The 15,652-nt window shown below is 47.1% G+C and overlaps 1 protein-coding gene across 2 annotated transcripts in view; it reads left to right on the top strand.

The window, feature by feature from the left end:
• Nucleotides 1–4,307: 4,307 nt before the first annotated feature.
• The window catches only part of MPP3 (MAGUK p55 scaffold protein 3), a 107,920-nt gene continuing 96,575 nt past the window's right edge, over nt 4,308–15,652 (top strand). For both annotated transcript variants that reach the window (XM_060256288.1, XM_060256289.1), the window contains exons 1-4: nt 4,308–4,432; nt 6,239–6,357; nt 9,444–9,521; nt 15,003–15,083. In XM_060256288.1, the coding sequence (XP_060112271.1) occupies nt 4,408–4,432; nt 6,239–6,357; nt 9,444–9,521; nt 15,003–15,083 (303 nt within the window). In that variant the 5' untranslated portion in view covers nt 4,308–4,407. The remainder of the gene's footprint in view (nt 4,433–6,238; nt 6,358–9,443; nt 9,522–15,002; nt 15,084–15,652) is intronic.

Genomic DNA, 15,652 nt, shown 5'->3' on the forward strand with positions numbered 1-15,652 from the left:
TAAATGGGTTCATCTGTTTGTAGCTATTTTTTGCCCTTTAAAAAGAGGGAGAAGGTGACTGTGCTGCTAAGGCCCATAGCCTGGCTCTGCATGTTCAAAATGGGTGGGGGGAAAAGGGTTTACAACACAGCAAGCACAGTGGTGAGTTGAAAATTAGGATTGTTGGGATATGTTCATTTCCTGCCTCCATCCAAAATGTAAGTGGTTGCCTGATTGGCTTTGTAGGTGTTCTACAGGTCAATCCCTCCACTTAATTTTTAAAAAAAAATATGTTATAAAAGAAACCAACACAAAATTCTGCAAAATGTCAAAAAATGGCATGGGTGTATGGGGGAGGGGAAGAGGAATGTGTGGTTGATCACAGATTATTTTGATTATTTCTCACAGTGCTCCAGTTTGTGGTGGTGATTTTCTCCATGCCAAAAGAGTATGAGAGCCATTTTGGTGTAGTGGTTAAGAGCACGGACTCTAATCTGGGAGAACCAGGTTTGATTTCCGATTCTTCCACTTGCAGCCAGCTGGGTGACCTTGGGTCAGCCACAGTTTTCTCAAAGCTGTTCTCTCAAGGAGAGTTCTCAAAAAGAGCTCTCTCAGCCCCACCTACCTCATAGGGTGTCAGTTGTGGGGAGAGGAAGGGAAGGAGAACGTAAACTGTCCTGAGACTCCTGAGAGACGGGTGGGATATAAATCCCTTCTCCTCCTTCTCCTTCTTTGCTGGATGCTGGAGAAATAGGGTATTTTGTAAAATGTCTGTAATAGCTGTGTGGTAAGTGGAAGAAAGTCACTTGGGTGAGTAGGGGCTGTACATTCTGCAGGGGCTCTTAAGTCTATTACAGGCTGACAAATCGTAAAGACAGACAGGGTGTAAGATTCAAGCTTGCAGAGAATTCTTTGGCCATGGCACAAGCCCAGTTTTCTTTTAGCTTTGCAACTGAAATGACAGGGGTGTGGACAAACACCTTGTATGTTTGCCTTAGGCAACTGTCTGTCTTTTGAAAATGCTGCCTAAGCACCGTTGGCTTGCTGCTGTATTCATTAAGGAAACAAACCACAGACAACTAAATACCCATTTAAAGAGTGAAATGAGGACAAGAGTTGGCTGCTGTTCAGGGCTTTTTTTGTAGCAGGAACTCCTTTGCATATTAGGCGACACCTCCCTAATGTAGCCAATCGTCCTGGAGCTTACAGTAGGCCCTATACTAAGAAACCTGTAAGCTCTTGGAGGATTGGCTACATCAGGGAGGTGTGGCCTAATATGCAAAGGAGTTCCTGCTACACTGGGGGGGGGCAGCGGCCAATCTGTGCTGTACTTAGCAGGTTCCTGCTTCTCTCTGGCTTTTTCTCAGAGGCTGGCTCTGGAGTAGAAAGGTACATTTGGGCAACACAGTAAGGGTACTTCTGGATTGGCTTCACTTTGCTGCTGTAAAAAATGTAACATTTGTCTTTACTCAAGTGTGCATCTTCTGTGAGGACAGTGGAAGGTCACTTTCACTGTGCATGACCTGTCTGTGGGCAGTGCATTAGGCTTGGCTGTAGGACACTGACTGGAACAAAGGCAGAGATGGAGAGATTGTGGCAAGATAGCTTAAGGAAGGCATATGGTCTGCTGGAAAGTGGAGAACCAAATTTCTAGGTTAGAAAGGGTAGCCATTTCTGGCAAAGAGAACGTTGGCAAGTAGATTCAAGATTACAAGGTGGATGTTTGATATCTGTGATTTTTGTCAAGAAGAAAATACTCCCAGAGTTTGCTAGTCCATTGTTGCATCGAAGGGGGATCTTTGGATTTCCGTTTGGAGGCTATAGTTAATTTTGCTGCTGTGAACATTACCGATATTAGTTCTAAGCGTAGTCCAGATGTGGAAGAGTCTTCCCAACATTTAAGAGTATCAGTTTAGGAGAAAGGGGTAAAGTGACATGCATAATCTGTTCAATACGATTGAGAATTTCCCCCCAAAATTCCTTAACCAAGGGGCAAGTCTGAGAGAAGGGTTAATTGAGGGAACAGGTGCCTGAGGATAGTGACACATGGACTTCAGGTCCCCCCTTCATTGTTATCATCAGAAGTTCTGGGAATTACAACTCCCATAAGGACCTACTGCTAGAGCACATGTACAGAGATCAAAGACCCCATGACCCCTGCCTTTCTTTCTTATGAATGCTTAGAGCATCTGCAAGACACAGCAGCTGCAAAGTGGGGTCACTGACCTGTAGAGAGGATTTGTTTGTGGCCCTGACCCCTGGTTTGTTCCTCACTATGGTACATCTCCTTTCTAAGCTTGGGTTTCCTGTCTCCAGTTTTCTTCCTCTGTTGCCTGTGATCAGGGCTGGTGCTAGGGTCTCAGGCACCCTAGGCCAATGCCTGCCCCATACCTCCCCACCCATGCCTGTGCCTGCCCCGCCACTGAACCTCTGCCTGGTGGTGCAGCAGGGGAGGACTGGGCAGGCTCTGGGTAAGCTGCGCCAGCACAGTGTGCTCTTGTAGGTGCTCCGAGACTGCCTTTTTAGGGCAGTCGCAGAGTGCCTCAGAGAGCACACTGCAAAGGCTCAGCTCACCTGCAGCCCCTGCTCAGCCTTCTCAGGCAGTCCCAAGGCCAGGTGGCACTCCATGTGGCTGCCTACCTGGCCTACTCCCATGCCCTGACCAGGCCTGTGATCAGGGCTTTTTTTTGTAGCAGGAACTCCTTTGCATATTAGGCCACACACTCCTGATGTAGTCAGTCCTCCAAGAGCTTACAGGGCTCTTAGTACAGGGCCTACTGTAAGCTCCATGAGGATTGGCTACATCAGGGGTGTGTGGCCTAATATGCTAAGGAGTTCCTGCTAAAAAAAACCCCCTTCTTGTGATACTGGCCTTCACACTACTGAAGTCTTAACTCTGTCTTCCTGTCACTCTGATGTTACACAGTGGCAGCGCAGTGACTCCTGGATTTGGAAAGGTTTGGAGACAACTGCTGTGGTCTATAGGTTTGAGTCTGCTAGCAAGCCTTGCTGTGCTCCAAGTCATTTGGAATTAGGCATGCCATCTGCCATCCTTGCATCTTGGCTGGGAGAAAGGTGTGTGTGTAGTGGTGGGGATGGACAGGACTTTGATAATGATGATATTGGATTTATATCCTACCCTTCACTCTGAGTCTCAGAGCAGTCACAATCTCCTTTACCTTCCTCCCCCTTTGAGGTAGGTGGGGCTGAGAGAACTCTCCCAGAAGCCTGCCCTTTCAAGGACAACTCCTGCAAGCACTGTGGCTGACCCAAAGCCATTCCAGCAGCTGGAAGTGGAGAAGTGGGGAATCAAACCCGGTTCTCCCGGATAAGAGTCTGTGCACTTAACCACTACACCAGACTCCTCTTTGCACATGTTACCATAAGAATTTCCAGAGCATTGGCTGATGTGTTGATGTCATGCCCAGGTTTTCACCCAGACACAACATTGATGCTTTGCATGATGTCATGTCTGCCCCTTGCACTTCCCCCCAAAGCTTCCAGGGGAGCCAGGGGGTGGCCTTAGGATCTCTATTCAGAATATATTGATTGGACCGTGAGATAAGCCAGATGTCAAATCACTGCTTTGCCGTTACACATATGTCTTGTATCGCTAAGTCTTTATGCACCTCCTGCCCTGCAAAATTTCACTTGGGGACGTTCCATCTGCTTTCATCCTTTCTTTTTCTGGCCAGTATAGTGGCTGCAAGGTGTTGGTCATTACCTTTAAAGCCCCATATGCTGAGGACCTGCTTACCTTAGGGACCGTCTCCCCATATGTTCCCCAGAGGTTACTTAAATCCAAAATGCTAAATCTACTATTGATCCCTGGGCCGAGGGAGGTATGATTGAAAACCACCAGAGAAAGAGCCTTCTCAGTCGCTGCCCCCTATTTGGTGGAATCAGCTGCCAGAGGAGATTAAGGCCTTGCGGGACCTCGCCCAGTTCCGCAAGGCCTGTAAAACAACGTTATTCTGGCTCGCTTTTAATTTGAACTGTTGACGTAGAAACATCAGAATACCTAAATAGCAGTGAATGAATCAAATTATATTAGCACCAAACTGTTTTTAATTGTAATTGTTTTAATTGCTTGTTGATTTTATGAACTGTTTGTGTTTACTCAGTATTTACTGAATTGAATTGTTATTACCATTTACTGTTGTGAGCTGCCCTGAGCCTGCTTCAGCAGGGAGGGTGGGATATAACTCCAATAAATCTAAATCATTTGAGCAATGTGGGTTCTCCAAAGAAGGTTGTCAGCACTGCCTGTTCTTAGCCAGTCGCTTTGGAAATATGCAAAACGATGCCTCACCCAGCCCTTTCTCTGGCTTCAGGTGTTCTTCTCCTGTGTAAACATTTCCTCTGCTGGAAGAAGGCCAGTCATTTGGTGGACGCTTGGAGTTCTCATTTGGTTTTGAGGAAAAAGCCATGCCTGTGTTATCAGAAGATTCAGGTAAGGACTAAGGAGCCATGTGCTGTCTTCACCTGTCCCCAGCCAATGCTGATGTTTTAGAAAACTGGGCTATACATTTACAGTCATATTTAATCAGTGGGCTTTTCTTGGCGGGGGGTGGGGGAGAGAAAAGGTCTGCTTAGAGATTGGAAGAAAACCACCCCCAAATGTGTTCAGTGTACGGCCAGAGTGGCCTCACCACTAAAATTATATATACTTACCCATAGGCTAAAGGCTGATGTTAATATTATGGGAATGGCTTGGGGCTACTTTCTTTAGCTCCAGTTCCGCATGCTTTGGTGCTACTAGGATTCTGTCACTGTGAGGCAGAATTGGGTGTTTTGGAGCTCATCAGAGGTTGGATATAGAGAGCAGAAAAGAGGCATGTTAAATAGCAGGTTTGATACATGGAGAGACTGGGTTGTGGTTGACCAAAGCTCTTTATTCAGGTTACAACATGGTAATGATTAAACGAAGACTCCTAAACTGGGCCAACGGGGCCAGCTATATACTCCATCACTAGGAAATACATGTCCTTTTAGATAGAGCCAAGTGGGCAGCCATGTTGGTCTGAAGCAGAACAAAGTAGGAGTCAAGTGGCACCTTAAGACTAAATTAAAACTTTGTCTTAAAGGTGCCACTTGACTCCTACTTTGTTTTACATGCCCTTTTGTTTTACCTAGACTTGTAGCAAAAGCAATTAACAGGCAACTTTTATTACCTTTTACTGCTATCCAGACCAAATGGTCTTCCAGTTTATTACACTATTTTGCCATTTGATCCTAACTTTGTATCAGTTATTACACTCTCAACCCACCAGCTATATGTATTTCATTTCACTGTACACCATCCTCTTGTCCGAAGTAGTATGCATACATTTGAAAGCTTACATTCTGAATAAAACTTGGTTGGTCTTAAAGGTGAAACTTGACTCCTACTTTGTTCTACTGCTTCAGACCAACACAGCTGCCCACCTGAATCTGTAGACACTCCAAAGTTCCTGCGATAGAACATCTTTGGTGCTACAAGTCATTGGGTCATTTGAACCAGCAGGGGGCTGGCGATAGGTCCAGGGAAACAAAGATTTGGATCCTGCTACCCATTGTTTCCCATGTCCCCAAGCTCAATCCTAAAGGCTCCAATGAGCCAGGCAGGAACTAACACCCAGCATTAAACACAGAGTCCACATACACAACAAGGCAGCATGCTGCTTGGTTCAACCTATGTGATTTAGCTTCTCCCAGGTGGTTCTACATTCTTGTGTTACTGGTAGAATTGCTGTATGCCTGAGGATGGCAGCCAGATCCCTGCCTCCGGGTATAAGGCCCTTCTGGGGCAGTTTGTTCCAGCGACAGGAATAAAGGTGGGAGGAGCAGTGTCGTGCAATGTCATGTCTGGTTGTGTTTGAACTGGTGTTTCTATGTTCTAGGAATCCCCCATATCTTTGGTTTTTACCATAGAGATCAGGGAATCCCCAGACCATTGTGATGTCACTTCAGGGTACAGCTGGAAGTAATATTGTGATGTTGTTCTGTGCCCCTCTTTTTTGGTCCTGCTATAGTGAAGATGGGGTTTTCAAGGCAAGAGATGGTTGACCATTGGCTTCCTCTGTATAGCGACCCTGGAATTCCTTGGTGGTCTCCCATCTAATTACCAGCCAGGGCTGACCCTGCTAGCTTCAGAGGTCAGACAAGATCAGGCTAGCTGGTGCTGTCCAGGTCAGGGCAAGCTGCCAGTAGGACTCAGCTTTTTCAAAGGTTTTCCTGATCTAATAATGGATCCCCACCCTTCTGTGTCTTTGGGTAGGTTTGCACGAGACCCTTGCTCTCTTGACATCACAGCTGAGGCCTGACTCCAACCACAAGGAAGAAATGGTGTTCTTGAAGGACATTTTCAGCGAGAGAAGTCTTAGCTATTTAATGAAGGTAAGCATTTTGACTTGAGTTGGGGCTGCTCATCCGCCGAGGTGGACCCATGAGGGGCCTTCAGGTTGTCTTGTGGCTTCTTCGTCCTGGTGTTGTTCTGTTCTGTACATTCTCCCAAAGATGCATTGAAATAGGGCGGTGGGTGACATGAAGCCCTCTCCTCTCCTCCACGGACTCCCCTCCCATTTTAGCATGAGAACATTCAATTGTGTAAAGGCTCTTCTCCCACAAGATGGAAGAAAGAGAGCAAGCAAATTGAGGTGGTAAAATGTCTGCATGGAGGCCCCCCATTCACTCAGGTGTGTGGTGGAGGGGAGGAGCTTATGGTGTCTCTGCCCCGTAAGCAGGGCTTCTTTTGTCGCAAGAACTCCTTTGCATATTAGGCCACACACCTCTGATGTAGCCAATCCTCCAAGAGCTTACAGGGTTCTTAGTAAAGGACCTACTGTAAGCTCCAGGAGGATTGGCTACATCAGGGGTGTGTGATCTAAACATGCAAAGGAGTTCCTGCTACAAAAAAAGCCCTGTTATCAGCACTGGCTCCCACCAAATTATGAAGCAGAGGTGCTGGGAAACTAGCATTAAGTCCCCTGAATGTGGGTTGGGCAGGGCAGGGCTTCTGGGGTAGAGAATAAATCTTATGACCCAGACCTTGTTTTAAAGAACCTGAGTCCCAAAATGGAGCCCGTGCAGGAAAACAAAAGGAATTAAAATGCATTTTGCGCTCCGGAGCGCGATAGCCCTTGCATGAAAGAGGAATTGAGGCAGAACTGTACAGCCGAGCAGGGTTCTTTGCTGAGATCTTCGAGGGTGACAGAAAAGAACACTAAGATATATGCATACATTTGTATGGGTGAATGTTAAGAACTTTTTTTTTACATTCTGGTCTGCGGAGCATTTGACAGAGCATGAAATCCCTTCCTTCGGTTAGTACCTGAACAACCAAGAAAATCACTTTTGGAGGGAATTGGTAGTCGGAAAGGAATATTTGTGCAGGCTTTTTGAAATCCTGTATGTAAAATATAGGTTTAGGGGGACTATATTCTGCTTTGAATACAATTAAAGATTTGGGTGGTGCAATGGTTATCATTTAGAAAGCGCCACCAATATTGTGGGAGTCATACAGAACAAAGAAACGACCCTCTTGCCTGTTGCTCATTAAAAATAATGGGTCTTTTTGTTTTATTGATGTTTTAATGTGGATTTGGCATTGGTTTGAATCATATCCCCGCCACAAGACCCATCTGGTGGAGAGACTGGATGTTATAGGCCTACAATAAATAAAGGGCCCTGTTTAGAGGCCTTGTGTGTTTACATTTTGGCGAGAAAACCAACTGAGGAGAGAAGTTAAGGACTGACACCCTCCCCCCACCTCCACAAGTACTGGAAAAGGAAGGTGAGGTGGGAGCATGTCCCTCCCACTTTGCAGCTGGATGACTGAGTAGGTAGCCATGAGGGTCAAAGACAGGGCCGGATCAACAAATGGGCCAAGTAGGCACTGGCCTATGGGCCCCCACTCCTTTAGGGGCCCCAGGCTGACTTTCCCCCCTGGTTTTCCGCTTGCTTGCAGCCCTCCCAGTCTGCAGGCACAGCCAGCAACTGAGCTGCTCGTTGCCAGATTTGCCTGGTGTGGCTGCTGCTGGTGTCTCTCTCTGCCTCTCCCTCACCGCTTCTTTCTGCCTCTACCCCAAGTTTGCCTCTCCCCCACAGCTTTGTTAAAGGGGCTTTTGAGAAGGTGCCTGCAGGCAGTGGGGCGTGCACTCTGACTCTGAGCCTCTGCAATAGGAAATAATTTGCAAGGGGCCCCCCCAAGATTTTGACTGCATAGAGGCCTCCACAGGGTTTAATCTGGCACTGGTCATAGACCAGATGAAACCAAGCTGAAGCTATCCATCTGTTTAAGAGCTGGAGACTGGCCCCTCCCATCTGCCCCCTGAGCTTGCCTCTTTATAGAATTGGCTCTGCTAATGGCAATGGAAGGTGCCCTCAAGTCACAGCACACTTATGGTGACCTCGTAGGGATTTCAAGGCAAGAGATGTTCAGGGGTGGTTTGCTGTTGCCCGTCTCTGTGCCTTGACCCTGGACTTTCTTGGATGTCTCCCATCCAAATGCTAGCTAGGGCTGACCTTGCTTGGCTTCCGACAAGGTTGGGCTCTTCCGGGTTCTGATCATTGGGGCTGGGAAATACCTTTTCCTGCGACCTTGGAGAGCTATGCTGTGGCAGAATATTGGGGAGCCGAGTGATCTGACTCTGCCTGGGTAGCGCTGGAACGTTAATTGATCGTGATCACTGATTGGAGAGGGGTCACTCTAGAGATGTAAGTAGCGAGTGAGTTTCATGATACAGACAGTGGTGCATTTCTGGTGGATTTCTGGGCAAGTCAGAACAACCTCCAAAAAATCTTGCAGCTCCTTTAAAGAAGAAGAAGAATTGCAGATTTATACTCCACCCTTCTCTCTGAATCAGAGACTCAGAGCGGCTTACAATCTCCATTATCTTCTCCCCCCACAACAGACACCCTGTGAGGTGGGTGGGGCTGAGAGGGCTCTCACAGCAGCTGCCCTTTCAAGGACAACCTCTGCCAGAGCTATGGTTGACCCAAGGCCATTCCAGCAGGTGCAAGTGGAGGAGTGGGGAATAAACCCAGTTCTCCCAGATAAGAGTCCACACACTTAACCACTACACCAAACTGCCACATGCTTTGCCTGGTGCATGATTGTATCGATCTCGGTAACGGTAACTGGAGCATGCACCTCACTGTAAAAGGGTGGTGGTGCTATTTCGACTGGGTGCAGGACTTGGTGTAGGCTCTGCAAACTGATTATGGCATTTAGTTGCCATGTGGATGGAGGCAGGCATCCACATGATTGTGCTGTGGCTTGTGTGGACGGCTTCATTCTGCGGTCACCACAGGAAGCAAGCTGTTCTTTAGCCAAGCGCACTGAGCTGAATGTTCATGCATGAAACCAGCTAATTATGTTTGTGGCAGTCTCCTACATTGGCAATGGGAAGGGAGCCACTTCTCAAGATATCCTGAGCCCCTGATGGTTTTACTTTTCCCTCTCTCTCTCTTTTCTGTTTCAGATTCATGAAAAGCTGTGCCATTATGAAAGGCAGAGCCCGGTTCCTGTTCTGCACAGTGCGTCGGCTCTAGCTGAAGATGTAAGTGCTGCCGTTTAATGAGCACATGTGCACAAGCACATTTGATTCAGGCCGTCCTCTGCTGTAAAATCTGCCGAGGTTTAAGCTGGGGCGGGAGGTTTCAGTTGCTCTTTTTAAAAACAGGAATGGAGAGTTTCGTCATAATCTCAGTTTATAAAAGCCTGCTCCCAAGATTCCATTTGTCTGGTCAAGAAACAGGACCCAGAATGGGGCAGTGTAGATGAAAAGGTGGGGCTGTGTAGGTTGGATTCTTAGTCTGATTCCTGAGATCTCCAGGATTTAAGTTTAGTCCCCCGCCCCGGTTTCCAAATTTACCTCAAAATTTTCTCCAGTATAAATGGATGAGTGCTATTCACTCCTGTCCTGTGGTGGGGGCAATACCTTCATCTTCATCCCATCATCCCCCAAGGTGTCATTTTATCCCATCTCTTCATCCCATCATCCCCAAGCTGTCAGTCTGGTGTAGTGGTTAAGCGTACGGACTCTTTTCTGAGAGAACTGGGCTTGATTCCCCACTCCTCCACTTGCAGCTGCTGGAATGGCCTTAGGTCCGCCATAGCTTTCGTAGGAGTTGTCCTTGAAAGGGCAGCTGCTGTAAGAGCTCTCTCAGCCCCACCCACCTCACAGGGTGTCTGTTGTGGGAGGTGGGGAAGGTAAAGGAGATTGCGACTGCTGTGAGATTCAGAGTATAGGGTGGGCTATAAATCCAATATCATCATCATCTTCATCTTCATCAATTGGTGATTCTGGCGATAATAGTGAGGTTGCTGTAGCAGGGAGCAATGTATGCCTTTGCAGAGATGCATCATGCATGGCTGTGCCTGTATGTACACACACGCACACTCTGAGTCTCTGCTGAGTCCCTCCCCTTTCTCTCTTCACATGAACACCGCTGATCCTAATGATAACTAGTTTGCTAATCTGTTATATGGCCAACTTTCCATCCCTGTCTCATACTAGCATGATTAAGTGTGGAACAAGATACAGCAGTGGGAAACCCATGAACTAGTTTCTTGGGTTTTTTGCTGATAAATAGCAGCTGTTCTCCACTCCTGGGCCTGGGGGAGGGTTATTCCTTTTCTTTTACCATTTCCCTGAGAACCATTGTGGTGCTAGAGTGTGGCTTGGGATCTGGGAGATCAAGCTGTGAATCCATGTTCTGCCATGGACGTTTGCTGGGTGACTTTGGGCCAATCACCCACTCTCAGTCTTACCAACCTCACAGGGTAGTCCAAATGATACCATGGTGTCATGGATGGAGCAGTGTCACTTTTGATCCTCAGTTTGTGATATGCTAGGAATTTCACCAATCTCTGTGGTAAAGACTATAGAGATTGGTGAAATGCCTAGCCCATTGCAAAGTGGGGACCAAAAGTGACATTACTTGGGGGAATTCCTGCAGTGCTACTCACGTGGTGATGTCACTTCTGGTGATCACCAGGAAGTGATGTTGCCACACCAGTAATGGTGTCTGCTATCATAGCCCATCCTTCCAAAGCACCTAGGGCTGCTTGCACAGGGCTAGCAAGTCTACTGAAATTTGTCACTACCCATAAGACAATCCTTATAGCTTGGGATACTTTGGTCTTTTTCCTCTGTGGCTTCCTGCTGCTCCAAAGACAACCCTTTTGCTTTTCCTTCCCATAGAGATTATAGATAGGGTTGCTACTTTTACCATTTCTGATTTATTGGAGTAGATGTTGCCCTCCATACAGCCTACTCTTTTCTTCCTCCAGATTTTGCATCCAGGGATAACAGTATTTCATTTTTCATCATTTGTTCCTCCCAGCTTTGAATATCGCTCCTTAATCTCAACAACTGCTTTATACCAGGCTTCATTCTTCAGTTATTTTAGCATTTCAATTTCTTGCACACCTTGTTCCTTTTTTAAAAAAATGCCTTTTTACTGAGAGAAGTTTTTTTTTCCTTTGAGACATCAGGTTGTTCTTTGTTTCTCTTGATGTTTTGTTCTCATTGAGGGCTGACGAACTGTTTGTGATGCTGGAGATCTCTAGCTGGATCTCTGGGTGTGTAAATCAGTTATAAAAAGTGGCAGGAGATGGGTGGCAGGTTGGATATGGCTTGGGATCAAAGTGGGGGAGGAAAAGTGAGGGGGTTTGACTCTTTTGTTTTAACCCAATTTAGTAGTCCCTCTGGGCTATTTTCCCTCCCAGTTGGGGAAAAAAACAGGTTGCCTTGTGGCACCTATCTTTTTCTTTCGCCTTCTGGTACTTAATGCAGGTTGGGCTTTTGATCAGGACAACAGTGCAAGGGGAGAAGAGTTAACATTCCCTCTTCCCCAGCATCATGACCCCAGTCTGCATGGTAAGTGACCCTCCATGGGTGCTGTTGCAGTTTGTTTGCATCTAGTTGGTGGGTTGGATCCTGCCCCAAATCTCTGCAGATGGAAGAATTTCTGTCCCTGGAAGTGTGACTTCCCTGCCTTCCACTGCAGCTCAGTGCATTCCCCAAAATGCTGTTCCTGAAGGATGGAGGACCTCTTTGAACAGCATGGGTTGAAGTCAGAGGTCTGCTGAGAGAAGGTGAAATTGACAAAGATCCCTCCTTACCCATGTGGAGGGGCTGTGGCTCAGTGATAGAGCATCGGCTTGGCATGCAGAAAGTCCCAGGTTCAATCCCTGGCATCCCCAGTTAAAGGATCAAGTAGGAGGTGAGGTAAAAGGCCAAAGCCTGAGATCGTGAGAACAGCTGCCAGTCTGAGTAGACAATACTAACATTGATGGACAAAGGATTGGATTCAGTGTAAGACAGGTTCATGTGTGGACATTCTCAGTGGGATTCAACCCGTAGATTCTTAGCATCACATACCTGAGACAGAGGTGGTATACCTGTTTCAGGGAGGTCCCATTTCTGACCGCAGGTGTGCACTTACCATGTTGGAATGCTTTAAATTTTTAAAAATGCAGAAAGACAAGTAGAAAGTCATGCCAGACAAGAGGGATTGAACCCTGGGTCATTCGGCATGCAAAGCAGGTGCTTTACCACTGAGCCACTGCCTCTTCCTAAGTACTGGAAGATGCTTCCACCCAACTCTTTTGTATTTTACCTCCTCAGTACTTGCCTTCGTATGCAAGATATCTAATGGTTTCTCATTAAGCTGGGGCATTTGATCTTGCTCATCTTCACACTCACCCCTTGAAGTATTGTGCGGGAGGTTTTGTAATATCCCATCTTTAGGGCGTCTTTGTTCTTGTGGCTAGAGTAAAATTGAAGCTCTATCTCATAAAATGTCAGAATGTTCCTTTTTATTGTTTTTGTGAATTGCTGGATTTTTACCAATTTTATTACATTTATTATTTCAATGGAAAGTTATTCCTTATCTGAGGCTAGACAGTGATCCAAATGTAATCTTACCGGTTGCTAAATTTCCCTTTAGAAAATAATTCAGTACTCTTCTAGTCACTGCTCAAGAGGAGCCAGGGAAGGGAAGGGAAGGGAAGGGAAGGGAAGGGAAGGGAAGGGAAGGGAAGGGAAGGGAAGGGAAGGGAAGGAAGATGCTTCCTTAGCAATAGGATCTTCAGAATAAGGGAGGGGATTCCCAACCTTTTTGAGCCTGCAGGCACATTCGGAATTCTGACACGGCATGGTTGTGACCCACCCTGAACCTGCCTGTGGGGGAGGGCAGGATAGAATCATAGAATCACAGAACTGGAAGGGGCCATGCAGCCTGCCCTCAAACATCGAGTCCAGGGGAGGCCAGACTTGCTTAATATAAGAACCACATGGAATAAACATGAGATGTTTGAGAGCTGTAAGACTCGAATGTCAGATGTATGAGAGCCACAAGGCAAGCAGGAAGACAAATAGGCGGGGGGAGGGGGAGAGGTGGAAAGAAAGCAACTTCAAATGCATTCTCTAAGTCACCAGCTGGCTTGGAGAAGTGATTTAAAGAGAGAAATGCCTTCTCCAAGTCAGCTGACAGGGCGGGGGGGGGGGAGCTTCGAGAGACACACGATATGTGTGAAAGAGCCACATGTGATTCCAGAGCTACAGTTTGGCCACCCCTAATCTAGCCCAACCCCCTGCTCAATGCAGGATTGGCCTAGAGCATCCCTGACAAATGCTTGTCCAGCCGCTGCTTAAAGACTGCCAGTGAGGGGGAGCTCACCCCCCCCCCCCGGGCAGCCAATTCCACCATTGAACTCTTACTGTAAAAAGTTTTTTCTAATATCCAGCTTAATCCATTATTGCAAGTCCTCTCCTCTGCTGCCAAAGGGAACAGTTCCCTGCCCTCCTCTAAATGACAGACTTTCAAATATTTAAAGAGCAATCATGTCCACTCCTTAACCTCCTCTTCTCCAGACTGAACATTCCCAAGTTCCTCTGCCTTTCCTCATAATGATGATGATGATGATGATGAGAAGGACAATAATAATAATAAAAAGTGGTGGGCACAGCAACAAAATGGCTGCCGCAACTTCACTTCAGTCACACAGTGCAGATCTTTATGCTGTGGCAGCAGCTGCACAGCCAATCAAAATCTGCACAGCCAATCAAATCTCTAATATCTATCAGAAACCTTGATGGGCAAAGGCTATACCTGGTCTTGCCTACTTCCTAAAATCATTCAGTGGGCACCAGAAAAGGTATTGCCAGTTTGGTGTAGTGGTTAAGTGTGTGGACTCTTATCTGGGAGAACCGGGTTTGATTCCCCTCTTTTCCACTTGCAGCTGCTGGAATGGCCTTGGGTCAGCCATAGTTCTTGCAAGAGTTGTCCTTGAAAGGGCAGCTGCCGTAAGAGCTCTCTCAGCCCCACCCCCCTCACAGAGTCTCTGTTGTGGGGGAAGAAGATAAAGGAGCTTATACTCTGAGTCAGAGAGAATGGCAGGGTATAAATCTACAGTCTTCTTCTTCCATGGCATCCATCGATGCTATACTGGGGACCCCTGGAATAAAGATCTGAAGTGACCTCTCTGAGGCTGGAGCAGCTTTGTGGCATTTGCATGCAAGTGTGCCCACAACTCAGCTGTGGACCTCCTGCTGTTCTCTAACGGTGCATCCAGAAGTGTGAATCTTGCAAGGCGAAGGCACTAGGAAAAGGTGGGCAAAAGTGTCACTTTCCGTAAGACATCTCCATGATTACCATGAGAAAGCAGTCCTGTGTGGATGCTTTCCCTCCTGGGCCTGCCCCGGTTCCTGAGATGTGAGCACACAGTGCCGTGGAGAGGGAGAGAGCCAGTGTATCTGGCCTGCAAAGCCTGGTGGTGCCATCACCATTCCTGGGTTCCCAGATCCCGGAATTGCATCCTTGTGCATACCATGTCACTTCCCCCAACCTGCAGGATCCTTGTAGGCGTCGACAAAGCTGAGGCTGGCACATGCTTCGCAATTACTCTTGCTCCTCTGGAGTGTGAGGCTGAGATTAGGAAGACATTGACCAGAAAATACAAGCAAGAAATAAAGCTCTGTCTTGCACATGGATCGATTTCTCTGTTATATATGTCTCTTTTTGTTTTTAAGGTGATAGAAGAATTGCAGACGGCGCCCATGAATAATGACGAAAAAGAGCTGCTTCAGCTGCTGTCTACGCCCCATCTCAGGGTAAAAGACTCTCTGTTGTGTAGCACAAGTGAGGGTAGGCTTGCCAGCTTCCAGTTGAGTCCTGGAGATCTCCTGGAATTACATGTTATCTCCTGGCTACACTAATCATTTCCCCTGGAGAAGATGGCTGCTTTGGAGGGTGGACTGTATGGTGCATTATACTCTTCTGAGTCCTTCCCCTCCTGAAACCCTGCCTGGTGAACAAACAGTTCATCACCCCCAGAATCTCTAGTACTTTCCCAACCCAGAGTTGGCAACCCTATGCAAGAGTACAGTTCTGTGATTCTTGAGGATGGGGAAATTGTTCTTGGGCATTGTATCTGTTCTAACCATTCTTGGCTGTTGGTTGACTACCCAGGAGAAGTATCAAGAGCTAGGTGCAGTCATAATCAGGGTCCAGAGCCAATCCTCCAACAGCTTACAGGGCCTACATCAGGGGTGTGTGGCCTAATATGTAAAGGAGTTCCTGCTACAAAAAAAGTCCTGTGCACAACTCTGGGCTGAATGACTCTGCCTTGCCTAATTTTTGGAACCCTGATTTTGGACGGACATTGATGTTGCCTCTGGAC

The sequence above is a fragment of the Heteronotia binoei genome, chromosome 15 (genome assembly GCF_032191835.1).
Source record: "Heteronotia binoei isolate CCM8104 ecotype False Entrance Well chromosome 15, APGP_CSIRO_Hbin_v1, whole genome shotgun sequence".
Classification (NCBI taxonomy): domain Eukaryota; kingdom Metazoa; phylum Chordata; class Lepidosauria; order Squamata; family Gekkonidae; genus Heteronotia; species Heteronotia binoei.